The sequence below is a fragment of the Camelus dromedarius genome, chromosome 2 (assembly GCF_036321535.1).
Source record: "Camelus dromedarius isolate mCamDro1 chromosome 2, mCamDro1.pat, whole genome shotgun sequence".
NCBI lineage: Eukaryota > Metazoa > Chordata > Mammalia > Artiodactyla > Camelidae > Camelus > Camelus dromedarius.
Genome location: NC_087437.1, coordinates 109,041,242 through 109,062,714, shown reverse-complemented (window position 1 = coordinate 109,062,714; position 21,473 = coordinate 109,041,242). Strand labels below are relative to the sequence as shown.

General features: G+C 38.0%; 1 protein-coding gene across 6 annotated transcripts in view; it reads right to left on the bottom strand.

Annotated features, from left to right (window-relative positions):
• The window catches only part of BACH1 (BTB domain and CNC homolog 1), a 41,318-nt gene that overhangs the window by 18,181 nt on the left and 1,664 nt on the right, over positions 1-21,473 (bottom strand). The window contains exons 1-3 of one of the 6 annotated variants that reach the window (XM_010977373.3): positions 19,019-20,456; positions 16,464-16,575; positions 1,411-1,716 (exon numbers count right to left, since the gene is read on the bottom strand). In XM_010977373.3, coding sequence (XP_010975675.2) covers positions 1,411-1,656 — 246 coding nt within the window. In that variant the 5' untranslated portion in view covers positions 1,657-1,716; positions 16,464-16,575; positions 19,019-20,456. Of the gene's footprint in view, positions 1-1,410; positions 1,717-3,062; positions 3,296-16,463; positions 18,640-19,018; positions 20,457-21,473 lie in introns of those variants that run through there. The other 5 variants (XM_031458508.2, XM_010977374.3, XM_064496712.1 and 2 more) reach the window with 5 other exon arrangements.

The following is a 21,473-nucleotide window of genomic DNA, read 5'->3' as shown; positions in this document are numbered from 1 at the left end:
TCTGTCACTATGATGAAATACTTCAAATATCTGAAAACTTACAATTTACACTCAAATTAGAATGAATACACTTGTATTCACAAGTGCATGGACACATACACATTTCATTCAGTTTACGTGAATCAAAATTTTCTATACTTGAAAAGTCTTATTAAGTAATTTGAAATTACGGACCATAACAAGGATATCTCTGTTATAATATATGTTGCAACTTTCTAAAAAACAATGGCTAACCTATAGTTGGCCTTTCTTGTCATTGTCTTGTTATTGTATTATTTGCTCTTACTCCTGCCACAGAAGTGACAACCTGCTGATTCTCCAAACTGCAGCGCCAATTTCATGGATGTATGCATGCCAGCGTTAAGCCAAACTGGAGACTTAGTGTCATCACAGAGCAGCTCACACAGACCTGTCCATACACAGAGAAGTTTTACATACTATGTCTAAATTCCTCTAAACAATTTCTTATGTGTGTCCCGATGCCACAAGGCTCAGCTTTCTTCTAGCTGCAGTTAGTACTGAAATCAAGCAAACTATTATGATATAAGAGTGAGTCAGGGGGAGGGTATAGCTCAGTGGTAGAGCACGTGCTTAGCATGCATGAAGTCCTGGGTTCAATCCCCAATACCTCCATTAAAAAAAATTATAAAATAAACCTAGTTACCTCCCCCTCCAAAAAAAATTTTTTTTCTAAGAGATTAAACAAACAAACAAACAAAAAAGAGTTGAGTCAGTGTACCCAGTAGTCTTGCCCAGAGAGAGGTTTGTTGGAGGCAGGACCATAATAAGGACCTAAAGTTCTGGACCTAACGCTCCACAACAGGCTGGTGGGCCTTCAAAAGGTGTGTAAGAACAAGGCTCTATAGAAATAAAATTTTTTTTTAAAAGAACAAGGCTCTAAAATATGACACAAAATCACCTTTTTTCTACCAATGCAGAGCTGCACAGAAAGAAGAAAGGGGGGAGAAAGGAAACACTTGTGGACCACCTACTTTCCATGAGGGCACCTCTTAGAGAATTGGATGCTTTGGAGAACCCTAACCCCAGTCAGTTTCCCAACACAGGAAAAGTGTCCAAAGGGAGGGGCTGGCACAGAGTGTGGCCCCTCCGAGTGTGACCACTTCAATGTCTGTAATCCACTGGCTGGGTCATTTCATCAAAAACAGTCTAACAAGGGGTCAAGATATTCAATTGCTCATCAATACTGTTAACTAACATCCAAAGTGAATCATTTTACCCGTAATCCATCATACCCATCATGCCTATGAAGAAAGTTAAAGAAATGTGCTGATGCAGAACCCGGGAACTTTTCAGCCTGATGACAAGGAGACCGCGTTTTATCTTTAGAATACTGATTAACCGCAAGAGATGTAACTCAGATTGAACTGGAATCGCGGCACCCTCTCCCACCTCTTCGGGCAGAGTGATGCGCAGCCCGGCGTCCTCCTGGCCCTGGCCCTGGCCCGCGAGCCTGGAGTGGAAGTAGCCGCTGCAGGCGGCCAGCACGGCGCGGTGGGCGCGGAAGGGCCGGCCCTCCACCACTACCGTGACGTCGCACAGCACGTCCTTGCGGCGCTGCTCGTCCAGGCTGAGCAGCAAGTGGGCGCTGTGCACCGAGGACTCGTACGCGAACACCGCGGTCTCACTCAGCGACATTCTGCGTGGCAGGTGGCGCCGGGGAGGTCCGAGAGAGCATGCTTCTGCGTGTCATCAACCCTGCGAAGACACAGGCCAGGGTTCACTCACAGAAAACTTTGGGGAATAGGCTTATAAAACGTGACACTGGCAAATATAAATTAAAATACTCACCACTAAGACAGAACTGAAAACAGGCCTCTAGAGAGCCCAGAAACATTTGTAGATACTAACTACCGTATAGAAAATAGATTTGTAGATACTAACTACTGTATATAAAATAGATAAACGACAAGGTCCTACTGCATATAAAATAGATAAACAAGGTCTTACTTTATAGCACAGGGAACATATTCAATAACTTGTAATGGCCTATAATGAAAAATAATATGAAAAGGAACATATATGTATGTATGTATGTATGACTATGTCACTACGTTGTACACCAGAAATGAATACAACATTGTAAACTGACTACACTTCAATTAAAAAAAAGGGAAGAGGAAAAAAAAATTAATAAAAATAAATTTTAAAAAATAGAGCACCTGGAAGTATTTATTCAGTTTACCTGATTTAAAATGGATTCTTCAGAGCAGTTTTTCTAATTTTAGGGAAAAAAGGTTCTTGGTAAAGAGGGAGGGTGAAGGAGGGAAGACCTTGTTGAAGCAAGGACTTCATGGCTCTCTGAAAATGAGACACACCATACTGAGAAATTCACCTCTAATGAGCAAAGAGATGGGGGCTGAGAAATTTCTGGGTGGCATCCCCATCCTGGGCACTATAAGATGTTAATGGGCATGTGTATAGGTCACCAGAGGTCACACTTCGGGATGGGGTTGAGCAGGGCAACTGGCATACGGCACCCCACCATTCTCCATGCCCTATTCCCCAACTTCTGGCAGCTGGTCGGAGGCCTTGCTGCTTCAGAACAAGGGACACATTCTACAAACGGTAAAGTTCCTCCAACAAGAAGAAAATGACTTCCTTGACAGACTCAAATGTGCCAGGCCAGATCTTAGTGATAAGTCTCGTTTTACATCACAAGTCTTACTTTACACTACAAAACGTAGGCTACAAGTATGACTACTCCATCATTAAGAACAAGGTTTGTCACAGGTAGAAACTCTTGGTTTTCTCAAAATGTTAAAACCTAAGAGAAAGTTATCCAAAATGTCTATTTTTAAAAATGCATACAAACATATAGTAGCCTCCAAACATTTTTTGATCAGATACACACTACTGACAAAAAAAGGCAGCCCCAACGTCTGCATGTTTGTCTACATATTTCAGACATGTACTAGTCTTACATATTACATACATTACAAAACACAGAGGCTGAAAGTCAGAGGCTAAAAAGAGAAGTTCTAGTATTTTCTCCCAAACCACAATGGCCAGCAGTGAGCACCCCCGGGTACATGCAGACCCACCAGGGCATGGCAATCACGATGAGGGAGGCTGAGAAGCTCCTCACAGCTTCAGAGGTCATCCCTGTGTCACTTCTGTTCTTCTGACACCTTACTCACTGCCTGAAATGTGAAGGTCCTCAAATGTTCGGTGACTGAATAAATGTTACTGTTTTCAGATTCACTACACTCCAAACAAAAATGAAAGGAGAAACAGGAACTACTAACATTCAGACAGACCAGGCCCAGATCACGGGTGAATTCCACCTCAGAGACAGGGTGTTATAGTCACAGACACGTGGTATGCATCTATGAATTCTATTCTACTTATGTGTTTATTTTTAAGGTGCTCATTATAGCTGAGTTCCTCAGAAACAGTCAACGAAAATAAAATCTCTCACTCTGTGGTTAAACTCTACCCAGGGTTAAGAATCACAACCTATCATTTCCTGATTCAGCATACCACCTGAAATCATGGCCACTCCAAAATCATGCACTAGGACTAACTCAACTTTGGGTTTGCACCCATATGAAAGAGCAGCAAATTCCCTTTGGCAGTCAGTCTTAATATTTCAGTTATCAACACAAGGAACTGGTGTTAGGAATAGTGGGGAGGAACCACCATTCAAAGAAATACGTGCCTTGTGTGGGGGGTGCCACACAGACCACTGTCCTCCACCTTCCCTAAGACCAGACACCCTCCAGCCACGCCAGACTCAACAGCTGACCACCTGCCTTGCTCTGTCCCTGCATCCAAGTCCCTGGCCTTCTATTCTCTCCTGGCATCTGCCTTGCCCACCCTTAAAACCATACCAATCTTACCCTCGTCCACTGTTGGTGGGAATGTAAATTGGTGAAGCCACTATGGAAAACAATGGGAAGAATCCTCAAAAAACTAAGAACAGAACTACCATATGATCAAATCATTAACACTTCTGGGTGTTTATCCAAAGAATACAAAAACACTAATTTGAAAAGATATACACACCCTATGTTCATTGTAGCATTATTTACAACAGCCAAGATATGGAAACAACACAAATGTCCTGCAGTGGATGAATGAATGAAAGAAGATGTGATATGTATACACAACAGAATCCTACTCAGCCATTAAAAAAAAAAAAAAAGAAAGAAAGAAATCTTGCCATTTACGACAACACGGATGGACCTTGAGGGCATAATGTTAAGTGAAATAAGTCAGGTGGAGAAAGACAGATTCCGTACGCTCTCATTCATACGTGGAGTCTAAAAGGAAACAAAACAAACAGAACAAAATTCATACATACAGAGAACAGACTGGTGGTTACCAGAAGCGAATGGGGTCAGGAGTGGGCAAAATGAGTGAAAGGGGTCAAATGCATGGATAGTGACAGGTGGTAATCACTTTGTAATGCACACAGATGTAGAATTATACTGGTGTACACCTGAAAGTTATATGATGTTAATGTACCAATTTTACCTCAATTTAAAAAAACTGTATTGAAAGACACTGAAGAACACCTAAATAAATGGAGCGATATGTTTACATAATACAAAAAAAGACCAGTTGCCATACCATCACTCCAGAGCTGCTGTTCGCCCACATAGGTTCGTGCGATCTGCTGCCACCAGTTTGCTCACTGCTCACCTCAAATTTAAGAGAGAATTTATTCTTGGCTCAACCCCTCTGTTTAGGCAGTTTGGATGACAAGTTGTCTCCTAAATTCATGGCCAGCTTACAGATTTGAGTCATATGCATGCCAACCCCAAGTCCCATCAGCTGCAGCCGAGAGATGCTAGATAATTCGGTGGTAGAACAGCCACCTGGGAGGACCGCTCTAGGAAGGGTCAGTCTCCCTTAGAGTGGACTGATCTTGCTCCCACCAGAAACCCGGGACTCACCCCTGACATCTCCCACACTTGGCCCCAGATCCAATTTCTTATCGAGACCTGGTGCCTCTGCCTCTTACAACTAAGACCCACTTCTCTCCATCTGCACGGCTACACTTCTAGTCTAAGCCACCACTGGCTCTAGCCTGGACAAATGCTACTTAGCCTCTTGCAATGGCTTACAAGCTCACATGTGTACAAATACAGCTACATAAAACAAAGAGAGAAACAAAGTTTCACCTGTCAACATTTTACCTTACTAGTGCAAAGTACTCTAATTTCTACTCTGTTCCATTTAAAAAAAAAAAAATTCCAGTTGCGATCCACTCAATTTCAAGAATCAATAGTGGCCCATCACCTCATATACTGAAAACACAAGCCCACTGGCTAACAGAACAGGGTCCAGAATCATACAGTGCCCAGATTCAAATCCCACCTTTGCCACCTACTAGCTATATGATCCTGGCAACCTGTTTAACCTCACTGGGTTGGGTCTTGGTTTTCTCATCTGTAAAACAAGGATAATAAGAGCACCTCGCTGGGGTTGTTGAGGTCGACATGAGACAGTAAGGGTAAATGGTTGAGCAAAGTCTCTGCCCCATAACAAAGAAGTAATAAATATTAGCTGCTATTAATGATGACGACGATAAAAATAACAAAAGCCTGATTCCCTTCAAGCCCCTTTTGGTCCCTTCCAATTCATTCCCCTATATCAAAGTTATGTCTCTTGCTAAAAACCCCACAATAAATTCTGAATTTCTTATGATTAATTCTAAATCCTTAGCATGTCCTCCAGACCTGTAATGGGCATGTTTTCTATCTTTTAACCCAGCCTCCTCTAAAGCCTCTGTCTCCCTCTCTTGTTCTCCAGCCTGGCCATCCTTCCTTCCTGCCCCACAGGCATTAAGGTCCTTCTGACCTCAGGACCATTGCACATGCTGCACCCAGTCTCTGGACTTCTACTCTTCAGCTAGCTAACTCCTCACCTTTTAGGTTTCGCTTAAATGTCAAAACCTTTCCTGGCTTGTTCTCTGCCACAGCTCAAGCGTATAACAGAGGACCTGCCCTAATGGAGGTACTTGCTTCTGAATGAATGACTTGGGATTTTTAGTATAAATCTAAAACCCAGATCATCTACATCTTCTTCCAAACACAGCACAGTCAGCTATTTCAATATACAAGGAAACAATGCCACTGAGCCAAGTACTCAGAGAACAGTTCTTGGTTAGCTTTTCCAGAGTCAGCAGGAGCAAAAGGGAGCCCAGCTCTGGGACCTAGAAACACCTGCAGGGCAAGTGGCCAGAGAAGAGCAAAGGTTGACAACTATCAACACAGCCAATACAACCACTCAACCCTGACCTCATTAGCACAGAGCACTACAGAAGGTAATTCTGAAATTCAGTTTTCCTAATTCTGAAAACCGTCTAAATGGTCAGTAGTCCATTTTGATCAAATCACATTAAGTGATGACTAAGTCAGTAAGAATGGGACACAACCTTCTAGTATCTCAGTCACCTTCTAACATTTCTCAAACCTAAAAAGTAACATATGACACTCCCACGGAGCCTTCCATACCTAAAATTCTGTTAATTTATTAACACCAAATTTAGATTCCCGTGTTACACCTGAATTTTTTCTATATTCTTGGAAACAGAAACTATTGTCATAATTCAAAACAAAGGTTCACTGACCTAAGCAAATTGCTGATTCATTCAGTAATGCTGATAAAGGATGAACAGGCATTTTAAAGCTTCCTGCACCTCAGTTTGGAAATAACTTCTGCTCTCTGTCCAATATACACAACTTAAGTTTTAATACACTTGATGTCTAAAAAACTTGATGTTTTTGGTTTCAAAATCATTTTTTAAAAAATGAAACAAGATATGGTGGCTTTATCATATTTTAATAATTTTAAGGATAATTTATAAAAAAAAAAAAAAAACTTAAAATCATGAGGTGAATATTCGAGCCAGACCTACAATTCTTCGTAACAGAAATTCAGAATGAGGATGGAGTTCCATGGGTACCAAAGAGCTGGAATTATACTCACCTAAGTCTCACAGGACTTTGTTGCTTTTTAACTCTCAATGTAAAAAAGACACACAGAGTAATCTAACACCAAGGACTAGTTTAAAAGGAAAAGAGTATCATCCAAACATTCTTTATCTTCACTGAACAACAACAAGCGCTCTTTCTACAACTGCCTACCCGCACCACACAAAAGCCTAGGTGCCACAAAGACACAAACAAAAGACAGTCCCTATATTCAAGAAGAACGTAACCTAGAGATGTTCAAAATGAAAATGACACTTTGGGGTGAAAGAGATGACAATGATCATTATTACCAATGTACACAGAAATGTGGACATTCCTGAAGGTATTTGCAGTAAGACTTCAAATGAAAAACTACTTTCTGGTCAATTCTCATTTAACCATAGTTGTCTATTAATGAGAACAACTATTTTCAAAACAGTTCTGTTAGCCAAGGGTGTGTGTGTGTGTGTGTGTGTGTGTGTGTGTGTATGGTTGGGTGTGAGCGATCTGTGACCCTGGACATCAGAAATGGCACAAAAGTCATGGCCTTTATATTAAAGCGTGCCCTCCACCTGCAGTCTGGTTGAGTTCCTCAGAACTTGTCTTCCCCTTCTTTCTAGTGGCCTTTTGGAATTTCTGCCTTTTTCTCCTTACTGCTTCTGACTGCCAACACCTCCATCACCCTGTCAATTACTTTTGCCCCATCCCATTTCAGGGCAGGGTTTTCAGTGGCTCAGAAGACAGGAAAATTCCTCATATCATGTCACCCTTCTTGGCTCCCTCCTTAGCTTCAAAATCTTATAAGCCAGATCCTGTTACAATATACCTAAGATAACCCAGAGTTTAAGTGTCCTGAAATTAGGTGAGCATTATCTTCTACTTTTCAAGTGGATGGCAAAGACCCAACAGTAGCATGTGTTTATATCTTTAGTCTTTTGTGTTTTAAGGGCCTTTTAAAAAAATTGTTTTTTGTTTTTGTTTTTGTTTTTAATTTAAGGTAGAGATGCCCACAGGGCAGAATCTTTTTACAGATAGGGTTTTTCTTGTTACCATTCCCAATTCTGAAAGAATCTAAACATCCAAAAAAAAAAAAATCTGTGGGAATTGAAAACAGAGGCAATAACTTAAGTCAGCATTCTTCCAATGTTCTAAGAACTGACTCACCTGCCAGGAAAAGCCAGTAAGAATAACTCAGCGACCAAGACTTGCTATTTTCTTTAACCATTTACAGACCTTAAATATCACAGTTGTTTAAACACTGTATCTGATAATCACATTTTCTAAACAAGCTTCTCTCAGTCTTATGAAAAAAAATTTTTGAGTATGACTGAATAAGGAACATGGATGCACAGACCAAAAAAAAAAGCTGAATGAAAACAGAAAACAACAAAAGTTTGAATTAACATAAGCAGCACTGGTGCTACAGCAAGCAGCACCAAAAACATTGTGTTTAAGGACTTTTACGGTGATATATGGAAAAACGACCTGGCAAATCTATGTTTATGTAACTAAAGATGTTACAGCTTTTTAACAATGGAGGTGGAGGGCTGGGGGAAGCACTACAATTTTTGCAACTCATGATTATTACAACATATGTGAGTCTCCACACAGGGAAAACTGGATTTCTTTTTCCCATTTACTTTACCTATTATTAAAAGTTATATATGTAATCATGGATCTTTCGTTATATTTACTTGATCTAATTCCATATCTGAAATTATGAAGCTAAAGTTGTACTTGGAAGAGAGAAGTTTTAATGTTTAGGGAAGTTTGAAGAAATTGTTTACAGATTCACCAAGAGATCCAAAACAAAGTTTTGTTTTGTTTTTTTTAACTTCCCAAATTAACAAATCCAAATTTGTTCATTCTGGGTAATAAGTTTAAAATAGCTTGGAAGGGAATAAAGGAAAGAAAGAAGAAACACAGGAGATCCAAGCTCCAGAACCAAAACAAGAATAACAGATTCCACTGTTACACTTTCTTACTACAAAGAATTTAAGAAACAATGAAGTATTTTATTTATTTAACATATTTGGCAGCTACCTGGCTCTTAAAGGGCTGTTACATCTCAATGGAATATGACTATGTTATGAAAATACGAGCTAGCAACCACAATTGGCTCATACCAATAGTTTACTGAATATTATGGACTTGTCAGTCATTATCTTATTTATTAATTTTGAGGTATGATTTAAATAGAATGAATTACATTATTTAAAGTATAAAATTCAATGAGTTTTGACACCTGAATATGTGAATGAAACCATTACCACAATCAAGATAAATTTCCATCACTCCTCAAAATTCCAATGCCCCTTTGAGGTCTCTCTTGCCCTGTTCCCCTGGCTCCAGGTAACCAATGATTTGCTTTAGGTCACTCTCAATCAGCATGCATTTTCTACAACTTTCACATAAATGGAATCACACATCATGTACTTTGGTTTCACATTTGTCACGCAACTTAATGACAATCAGGTTGCATACATCAGATGTCTGGGGTTTTATTGCTTAAAACTATGCCATTGTGTGGATGTACCACTATTTGTTTATCCATTTGTCTGTTGATGAACTATTTATTGTAATAAAGATGGACAACTGCATTATTTTCCATTTGGGACTATTGTAATAAAGCTTCAATGAACATCTGCATAGACATAAACTTCATTTCTCCTGGGTAATGAAATACCCAGGAGTAGAAAACCTAAGTGATACAGTAGGTTCATGTTTATCTTCTTAGAAATTGCTAAACACTTGTCCAAAGTAACTGTATCACCTTCACTGCTACCAGCAATATATGACAACTCCATTTGCTCCACATTTCTCACCAACCTTGATATTGTCAGTCTTTTTCATCTTCGCTAACCCGAATAAATAAACAAACAGTGGTACTTCACTGTGGTTTTAGTTTGCATTCTTGATGGCTAATGATGTTGAGCATCTCTGTATATGCTAATTGGCCATTTGTATATCTTATTTTGTGAAACTCCTGTTCAATTCTTCTGTTTATTTTTAAGTGGGTTGTTTTCTTATTATTAAGTTGTAAGAGCCAGTAGAATCTTGATTAGGATAACAATAAATCTATATAGCAATTCTAGGAGAACCGATATCTTAATATCTTAACAAACTATGTCTTCTGATGCATGAACTCAGCACTATCTCCCCATTTATTTAGGTCTTAGTTCCTCTTAGCATTATTCAGATGTTTTTAGTAAAGAGGTCTTGCATATCTTTCGTTAAATTTATTCCTAAGTATTGTGTGGGTTTTTTGGTAGTTACTATAAATGAACTTGTTTGTTAAACTTCATTTTCTGGTTTTTCTGCTGCTACTATGTAAACACAAAATTGATTTTTTTTCATATTTACCTGGAATTCTCTGTAACCTTACTTAATGCACTTATTAGTTCTGATAGTTGCTCTGTAGATTCCTTAGGATTTTTCTATGTACACAATCATGTCATCTGCAAAAACAGTTTTACTTCTTACCCATCTTTACTCTTATTTCTTTTTCCACCTTACTGCTGATTGAATTGTGAGAGTGGTGAGAGAGGGCATCCTTGCTTTATTCCCTTGTAAGGAAAGTGTTCAATATTTCACCATGAAATGATTTTTCTTTTTTATTGTTTTGCTTTTTTTAAACATATTTTTATTGAAGTATAGTCAGTTTACAATGTTGTGCCAATTTCTGGTATACAGCACAATACTTCAGTCATATAGGAACATACATATATTCGTTTTCATATTCTTTTTCATCATAAGTTACTACCAGGTTATTGAATACAGTTCCCTGTGCTATAGAGTATAAACTTGTTGTTTATCTATTTACATATAGTAGTTAGTATCTGCAAATCTCAAATTCTCTATTCCATGAAATATGATGTTAACTGTAGGCTTTCTAAGTTGAGCAACTGATGGGCAGAAAGGGAGGTACAGTAGTTACTACCCAGTTAACTTAGGTCTCCTACAAGAAACTCAAAGTGAAAAAAAAAAAAAGAAAATTCTCCAAAATTCCCATAAAGAGTGAATTAGTGAATTACCTCCTCTTTTTCTTTTTTTTTTTTTTTAAATGATTAAGGGGAAAGACTCCTACTTTTTACTGGGAGGATCAAATGAAATAATACACATAATGCTCAGGACAGTAATGAGTCTCAGTAATTGCTATTATTTGAATTTGATGTTAGAAATGTTTTTGGGTGACACGGAACTGTAAGGTAAGAAGTGTAACAGCATGTTACTTAGCTCTCCAGTGCCCAATATTGACACAGGTATAATAACATGAACACTCTTACCTGGTTTTCAACTTTCAGGACAAATAATGGAAGACTTAATTACAGTTATAAAATAAAGTATAATTATGAACCTTGACAAAATAAAAATGACAAGCTGAGAGAAGGAATCAGAGAGAAATGAAAGGTAATATTTTTATATGACTTATAATGTACAGAGTCAAAAATACTAATTATATTAATGAGACCAAATTAAAAAAAAAAAAATGGGAGTTGTAGCAGTGACCAGGAACAGAAATGGAATGATTGTAAATACAGGTAAGGAGATGGTAGAAGTAAACAAAATCAATAGCTATGGAAACAGATAACACCTTAGGTTCATAAATAAACCGAGGGATAAACATCTTAGAGACACAGAAGAAACCACTAGAAAAATTAAATAACAGAAATGGGTAAAGATAAATATATCTGAAGTAGTATTAGGGGTTGGGTGGGGTGCAACAGATGAGGTTGTGTTATGATAAATCTATTTTTTAAACCAAGAACATGCAATACTTTGTCAAAACAAACTTTAAAGATGTTTAAATAGGTACTAAACAAAAAAATAGTAAAACTCGGTTAAGTCTAAACTGTTGATAACTTGGCTATGAGTCTTAATGAAACTTTTAAAAGATTCTTCAAATGGAAAAAAATTGATAGAAAAATCAGTCTTTAAACTCTTAGATTATTTTGACAAAACTAGGAGATAGAAAGGATAGAAAAATATAGTAAGATTTATTCTTGTTTGGGAACAACGTTATTCATACTATTTAACAGTTTATATTGACAAAGATATCAATTTTTAATTTTTATGTATTTACTTTTTATTTCATTTTTGTTTGTTTCATTTGGCGTGGTAATTAGGTTTATTTATTGATTATTATTATTACTTTTTTAATGGAAGCACTGGGGATTGAACCCAGGAGCTTATGCATGCTAAGTATACTCTCTACCACTGAGTTATACCCTCCCTCCTATACTGACAGAGGAATCAACTCAAACAGATTCTTTAAAAACGTCTTAAGTGTATCTTCTAAAGAAACAAATTGAACTGCCAAACTAGGGCACTGGCTCTCCAACTTCCAGAATCTGATGAAATCTACTGTACTTCCATCAAGAAAACCACTCACATAATAAAATTTTGCATTAGCTTCTGATAGAACTGATGAATTAAACCATGAGCTGATTCTTTGAGAAGGCCAATAAAACTGACAAACTTCTGCAAAATCTCACCAAGGAAAATATGAAAAAAAAAAAAAAAAAAAAAAGAAGAACAGGCAACATTCCCATTATTGTACAAAAATACTGTAATGGCTCTTCTCTTAAAATAAAATTTCCTTACCCTTCCCCATACCCTTCAATCTACAGTAGAATTTCCTGCTCCACTTTGTATGAGAACTCCCCAAAAGAGCCATTTATATTCACAGCTCTCCACTTTCCTCTCTTCCTAATTTCATCTAAGCCCACTAAACGCAGGCCCTTTCCCCTCCATCCATGGGAGTCACTTAGTGAGGTCAGTGGCCTCCACACTGCCAAGTGGCAAAGCTTCAGTAACACTCAACAGGTGATCACACCCTCTCTGAAATCCTTTCTTCACTAGCTTTCCTGGATACCACAGTCTTCTGATTTACCAGGTCCTCAGCAGCCATGCGTCGATGAGGTGGATCTTCCGTCTCCTCCAAACGTCTAAATGCTGGAGAGCCAGGGCCTGGTGTTCAGATCTTCCCTCCTCTTTGCACACACTCCCAACGTGAACTCATCCACACCCACGAGGAGGACACAATCACTCGTGGACTTGCTGTACACTGTCTTATTTATATCTGTGTAATCTCGACCACTCTTCTGAACTTCGTACTCCTGTGTCCAACCGCATACTCAAATTACTACCTGTACGTCTAACAGGTATCTCACATTTAACATGTCCAGAAACCTTGGTTCCCCCACCTCCAGTTAGGATATATATCAAAATACTAACAATGGTTACATCTAAGTAATTTTGATTTGTTTCTGCATTCAAATTCTTAACCATAAACCCATGTCACTTTATAATCAGAAGAATGCTCACACAACAAACCATAAATCAAATATATATATATAGTTCACATTTATTTGGGTTGTCTTGAAGGTTTCCAAGGAATATCAACTACTTTTTTCCTCCTTTATAATAGGTATTTTCTCCAGTCATCAGTGGATATTGGTTTCACTACCTGGAAAATTCATGGGCAACTCTAAAACACAGTAGCTTCCACTGGTATCTTCACAGTGGTCACAAAAGAATAAATTAAACTTTACAGAAATTTAAAATAAAAATATGCTTTAAATACTATTCAGCCATAAATACCAACAACATAATGCCATTTGCAGCTACATGGATGGTCCTGCAGAATGTCATTCTAAGTAAAATAAGCCAGAAAGAGAAAGAAAAATACCATATGAGATCGCTCATATGTGGAATCTAAAAAACAAAAACAAAAACAAAAAAACAAAGCATAAATACAAAACAGAAATAGACTCACAGACATAGAATACAAATTTGTGGCTGCCAAGGGGTTGGAGGGTGGGAAGGGATAGGCGGGATTTTAAAATTGTAGAATAGATAAACAAGAGTATACTGTATAGCACAGGAAAATATACACAAGATCTTATGGCAGCCCACAGAGAAAAAAATGTGACAATGAATATATATGTGTTCATGTGTAACTGAAAAATTGTGCTCTACACTGGAATTTGACACAACATTGTAAAATGATTATAAATCAATAAAAAATGTTAAAAAAAATGCTTTGATGCAGAAAAAGAAAACCCTATTACAGGAAAATAAGGAGAAAAGACCCATCGAGTCAGGTCCAGCTCTATGAACAAGGGCAATGTGCATCCTTGAGACTTAAGGAGGGAGTCCTGGCCCTACTTGTGTTACAAAGCCCTTTAAAAAGGATGAAATGCTAAACAAATACACAGAATTAGGAAATGCCAAAAAAGTCAATTTCAGGTTATTTTAACACCAGCAGCATGATACTGGAAAGAACAGAAGGCTTTGCAGATATTACCAACTGTGCGGTCTTCTGTAAGATATCTGACCTCGCAGGTTCCCCGTAAGGATAACACCATCAACACTTACTCTAAGGATTAAATGGTTTGGTGCGTTTAACAGCACAGTGCCTGGCATAACATCATTAATATTTTAGCGCTACTACTGCCATCTTTATGCAAGTGACCAAAAGAAAACTGCATTTTAAAAGGGTCCACAAACTCAGAGTTAAGCTACAAAATACAGAGATTCCTGAACCTAGCCTAATAAAGATCTCAATGAGATAAAAGGAAAATATTAAAATTATCCAAGTCTGTTCAGGATAATTGGTAATTTCACAGGCCTAAAGATTTTTCTAACTAAAAGAGCACATTTGTTCAATACAACCCACTCCCCCACTTCTGCTACAGATGAGGAAACTGAAGCCCTGAGAGGGTCAGTTAACTTTAGAGGTTAAAAAGTCTTGTGCCCTAGGTCCAGATACTACATTTCAATTCATGTTACAGGACCTAAATTGCAGGTTGTGTTGGGGGCGAGGGTAAAGGTGAGGAGGATGTAAAAACGAAGGATAGAGGGAAATGCCTCAAGCATCCTCTGTGTGTGATGAGAACGTCAGACAGACTGAAGGGGCATTTAAGAGAAATTTTTTGCCTTATATTTAGTTAATTTCTGATGAACACTTCTTGGATTATATAAACAATCTCATAGATCACTAAACAGAATCTGACACTAAACTACGCTGAACTCAAATCAAAGTCTGTAGTTATACCCAACTACATATGGAAAATTAAAAGACTGATAGACTGGAGATAGTTCACTAAATGCTACTTTCAATACATAATATTAAGTGTTCATGTCCTACATCCATAATGAAATATTAAACGTTCTTCATATGTCCATTTTGTTTTCAAACCGTAAAAAGCATAACCGTGATCCACATTATTTATTTCTGACTGCCCAGAGGAAGTGAAAGCCCTAAAACTGAATCTAGGTGAGAATGACCCCCTGCAGGTCTAAGAGCTGACAAATGTAATATGCAAAGTAACTGAAAAAGCAAACAAACCACCAAAACGGTGCCCTTCAAATTCCCAACTATTCTTTAAACACCTTCTTGCTCCAACTCATAATAAATTTGAGTCAAAAAAAAAAAAAAGACAAAGAGGAAAAAATGTTAAGTAACAATTTTAAATAAGGCAGCAGTTACAGTAGAACAACTAGAATACTGCACTAATCACAAATTTGAAACTTTTAAATTTTAGTAGAGATATTAAATTGAAATGCTTTATTTAAAAATAACCTTATCCACTAACCCGATAGCCACTATAGTGCTAGGTATCTCAGTACACTAGCTAAAACTACAATTTTTAAATCTATTTATTGTTACTTATGTTAACTTGGGAGTCAAAATTAACATCTCTAAGCTGTAGACTTCATACTGAACCCTCCTCAGATAGCTACTTTTCAATGTATAATCACAAAAAAAGTGTTCTTCCAAGAAACTGAGTCATATTTACTTGTGACACTTGAACTTGTGGCAGTCATCTTACAACCATAAGAGGAATTAGCCATGGACAAAATAAAGACATAGCCTGCATTTTCAACCTTTTCCCACTGACTTAATCTTAAATACATACAGACACACAACCTTCCTGATCCAACCTCTCCCTACTAAAATCTCTCTCTCTTCTCTATTCTTCATCGTTAGGCTGCTCAAAAGTGTTGTCAAAACAAGCTGCTTCCTCCACTAAACTATGTATTCATCACTGACATTTCCAAGGCTTTCCTAATTTCCCAAGACTTAAGCTTCTCATATCCTATGGCTTCAAGGCATATTCTACCCGCTGCTATTTTAGCACTAACACATGGTATGGTAATTTAGGTTTGCCTGTCAGATTGTCACTTCTGAGAAATTCTGTACGGCCAACATCTAGAAAAGTTCCTAGCATACAAAGGCATAAATACTTGCTTAATAAATCAAATTGTAAACCCAATGCCTAACATGTAGGCAGACCACAAATGCTGAAATGAGTTTAACAGCCCTACTATCTACACACACCAAACGTTGAATGTGGGTTTGTGTGTAAGTTGGGGGAGAAGTACAGCATGCACAGGAAGGTAAGAGACCAAAGTGCCTTGAAACTTGAAAACACACATTATTCTTTACTCTCCAGGGATCAGAGAGCTGGTCAAAGTTAACTCAATAGAAGAAGGGAGGATGGTTCCACACTGTACCTGAGAACCAATGGCAGGGAGGTGTGCGTGTATCCCAGCGACTCTGCCAATGGGAGCACTGCTGCCCACCTGCTCCGGGGAGGGAAAGGTGTCCCAGCCTTCTTGTTGGAGTCTGCAACAGACAGCAAACTAGGCCAGTGACACAGGCATGCCCTCAAAGGCAAAGCACTTAAAAAATAAAAAAATAAAAAAAAAAAAGAAGAAGAAGAAGAAGAAAAAGAAATGTATCTAGAGCTTGAATAATACTTGCAACAGTCCTTTACCACAAAGAGACAGGAAGGCAAAGTTGAGAGTAGCTACAGACTCATCCCTAACCTGAATTTCCCTTGATTTCTCTGGATGACAGCTGGGAATGAAGGTATGTAAGCAAAGAACCTTGTTCAGCTGGGCAAAATGTTTTTCGATTTCAAACATATCTTACTAATGTGGAAAAACTGATTAAAAGGGCAATAGCTTTTTTTTCTCTTACTTCTCCTTCTAATTTTAGTAATAAATTCTATCGAGAGAGAGCCCTGAGCCATGCTAGGAATAGTCCACAGAAAAAGAGACACAAAAGACACTGGGTACTTTGAAAATGAAGCACCTTGGGCCTAGATTTACAACCACTTTACATTTTATAAAATAATATTTCAGTGCAAAATACACACAAATGAAAGTACTGACCTTACCAAAAACTACTTATTCTAAAAAGATAACCTAATAAAGTTACTGAAAGACTAATAAATCTTTTACAGCCACATATTTTAGAGAAAACTTTCTAATGGATAAGTAACTCTCCTCACTTATTTAACCGACCTCCAAAAGGCACTGGCACATTTTGGAGGAATAAGGCATTAAAGATATGAAGATATTAGCAAACAGGAAGTTGATTGAACGGGTCTCCCCATTTCTTCAACAAGGCCCTAAGAGTTCACCTCTTCAGGCCAAAAACATCTCCCCTGGGAATCTTAGAGGCTGACAAGTCAGTAAAGAGAAGAAATCAATGGGGGGAAAAAAAGAGCAGAAGAGGGAGACAAGACATTCCCCATACCCACACCAAGTTAGTCTATAACCTTGGAGGTGGAATATTGCCAATACCCATGCTACAAAGGAACTGAAAAAAATGGCCCCACTATACAAAACACTTTTTGGAGTAATTCCACATGGGGGCGGGGGGGAGCCAGTGGGGAGTGGAGTGCAACTGTCCACCATGACTCTGAGCCAACCTAAGAAATGACAAATACAAAGAGTGAAAATTACTTTACCAGATAGAAGCTGGGAATAATTATTTTCTTAGAAAAATATCCTTTAAATATTAAGTTTCTCAAGGCATTAGAAAAATAACTTAAATTTATTTTTAAAAGGACATGATTTGCACACAGTTTCAGCTGCATTGAGGTAACATTTCCTAAATTGTGCCAGTGCTGAGAAAGGAACCAGTGCACACCAACTTCACCGCATGCCCGCTGTGCTCCGATGACACTCATTAACAACCAAGATTCTGGCAACCACTATTTCTTTGTTCCTTATGTTTGCTTGGGGGCAATTTTTATAATCCTATTAATATTCTCTAAACTGTCCCTGATCCTAAACAAAACAAAGGATCTGTTTTAGAGGAGTGATCATATTAAAGGAAAGTTTCAGCAGTCGTACAAGAGGTTTAACATCTAAAGGACCCAAATTACATTTTGCTCAATCCAATTCTAAGTCAATTACAAGTAAAAAGAAGCCACAAGACAAATTTTCTTTCTGTCTCAGGAGACGAACTAAATGAATGATTTAAATCTAGCTGCTTCCTTAATCCTCACACCAATGATGGAAACAGAAAGCAGAATTCTAAACTACCACAAGTTTCAACTCAGCACACATTTAAAATAACTTTAGAGGTACAACACAGACTGTTCTCTCCTTCAGTCTCAAATATTCCCAAGTTTCAAAACCATAGAACTAAAATTAACTTATAGTATACCACCAGTGCAGCACCTGACAGTTTACTGAACAAACATGGCCATAGCACACTCAATGTTTCACAGAGATAAAAGAGGAGACATTTATCTCATCAAGAAACTTACACTCTAGTCAAAAGGATGGTCAAAATGTTTGCCACAACCTTTGTGAATTACTAACAGGTGCAAGAAGCCATATGGTAAACACATACACTGTTTATTGTGGATAATTTTTCTATATTAGCATAAGCATGTCATTAAAAAAAAAAAAAAAACAGTCCTTAGAAGTAACTGACAAGTAAATTTACATTCCAAATGGTCACAACATACAAGCCAGGACTGAGAATCAAGAAATGAGTTCTGTCATGATGTTAATAAGTAGGAAGGGAGAGGACAGGCTCCTAACCTTGTCAGACAGTGTCCTCAACTATCATGTGAAGAACAGATTAGATGCAGAGTGACAAGTGATTTTATTTCTTCAAAAACCAATTCCAATTAACTGATAATAACTGTCACTAGAGCATTTTGCTTAGACTGTTAGATTTCTTCAATAAAAGGCTATGTCCTGTGTTCCTTGCCCTAAGAAGTTGGGGGTTTGAGATGCTTCTGTTAACTGATCAGTTAACTTACCACTTGAGTTGTTCTGCCAGTAGCAGCCACGTGTGGCACACCCCCATGCTTCTTCTCAGTGTTTCTTGTGATCATTGGGTGAAATGCAGCTCAAGGAGGCTGCAAAAGGTCGCTGTATAACCAAGCACTTCCCTGATTTTGAAGAACAGACAATAACCTTTCCTACGTCTTGATGTTTCATATGGAGCCAGCACTGTGCTAACCACTTAACAAGTACTAATGCACTTAATTTGTAAACAATTTCCATGACACAGATTCTATTACTATCATCCCTATTTTACAGATGAGGAAAGGAGGCACAACTAAGTGAAGAAATCTGCTCAAGGCTTCACAGCAGGTAAGTAACACAGTGAGAACTTGAACTTCGGCAGTCCAGATCCAGATCTCCCACTTTAAACGACTTCACTTACTGCTTCTCTGTCAACCCCACAACTTCAGTTCCATTAATGCCATGCCCTAAGCCAGAAGCCAAGTTTCATGATGGCGTAAGTCTATATTTTATCTGCCATCATGAAATGTTTACCCTCTCCAAGGGGCCTGGATTCTGGCAAGCCATGTTCAAATTATCCATACCTTGGGCTTCAGTAGATTACCTTAGTCAGCATATTTTTTTTAATCAAAATACTTTTGTAAGTCATCCATTCCACTACATTAAATACACCCTCTATTTAGCAGAATCCTCAAGAAATGTGAGTTTAGGGTTAAAGCAGTTGTCTCATTAACAGAACATTAATCAGAAAATTGGGAGGAAGAGATGGTTCCTAAAACACAAGTCTTGGAGAGATCAGCATTGAGAAAAGAATCTCTGACAAGAGTCATTTTAAAGGGCTTTGCAATCATTATTCTCAGCAACATTTCTCACAGTACAGGAGTGCAGAAGGCATATGGTCTATGAGATTTAACAGAATGGTAAATACTAACCATCGCCCAGCATGCCTAGAAGGTTAATTTCCTGCATAAATAACATTCTTTTGAGGGGTTGGGGGATGCCACTTCCCGAGTGATCTGATGACTGTGTAGTTTTATTAATCTTTGTTAAAGGAGCCCTTGTAAACTTGGTCCCCCAAAAATGCAGACTTCAAGGAATAACAGGACAGAGTAATTTTTTGAAGAATGTGTTATATACAAATTGTGCTCCAACGTGTAGACTGTCTTCCGGTGGTCCCGCTACCCCTTTTTACATATTACTACACTTAAGGGCGTTTCCATGAAATTAATCAACCACCCGGCTTGCCTTCAAATTCAAACTACACAGTATCATAAGTAATGGGCAACTCTGTATTTTTTTGTTATTTCCATTCTTTACATCAACAACACAATAAGAAATTTACACTCATGTGTCTAATCTTTAAAATACACCATAAAAGAACAGAACTACATATGAAATAAAAATTAAATGAATATTAAGAACACTTTGAAAGAATGATAGCTTTCTAGAGGAAATCAGAAGTTTAAAAAAAAAAAAAAAGTACTCCAGCTGTTGAAAGTGTTATTGGCAGTGGTTAACAAAGTCTTTATGCTCCCAGCAGAAAAAAGGGGGGTGTAAACCCATGTTACATAATGTGCATGTATTACTGTTAACCTGTATCTTGAAGATCAATGTCTACATTTTATACAAAAGTAAAGTTTTAAAAACCAAAGGTTTAGTATTTTCTTACAAATGAATAATCCTGCATCCACCTTAGAAACCCTAATCCCTAAAAAATGTATGATTTCTACTCCTTTCTAATCCCAAATGTAAAGCATTTTTTCCCCAGTACAAAATGTTTTCAATAAACTGCCATCAATAAGAATCAGTCATTCTTTAGACCACAGATAGGTCGGATCCCCCCACTCCACATTTCCCATTCCTAAACTTTGTCAGCAATGTGGGCTGTGTGCTTGGGTTCTGTGCTCATTTTTAAAGCAACAAGTAATGACCCAAGATATAAAGACACCAGCGCCACAACTAAGACAATGAGACAGACATACATATGGTTTGCCTTTGATTAGACAGCTCTTTCTAGACTTGACCCAAAGACACCTGTTAATTCCACTCCCATTCTCCCTACCTTCATCTCTGCCACCAGAAACTACCAGTGAAGGCATGAAAAGCCAGGGGCCATGAAAACCCAAAGGAAGTCTCCTTTTGTGCTCTCCTAAAGAAATCTTCACCAAGAACAAATTAAGTTCACTTTCTGAAATGTATAAACCCCACAACAACCAAACCACAAAAAGAAAACAAAAAACTAAATACAGTAAGAATAGTAAATATTTTTGTTACAATACTGTTATAAGGTTACTCCTGGCTGCAAACTTCTTCCTTGGTTTTAACTCTCCCCAGCACAAACTTCTCAGGTAGTAGGTCACGAGGCTGCTCTGTGTTTAAACACCACCTCAGCACTCCTTGGCCACTACCTAAGAGTACTTGCACCTCACCCACTGATTACCTGTATCAACACAGACAACCCCAGCT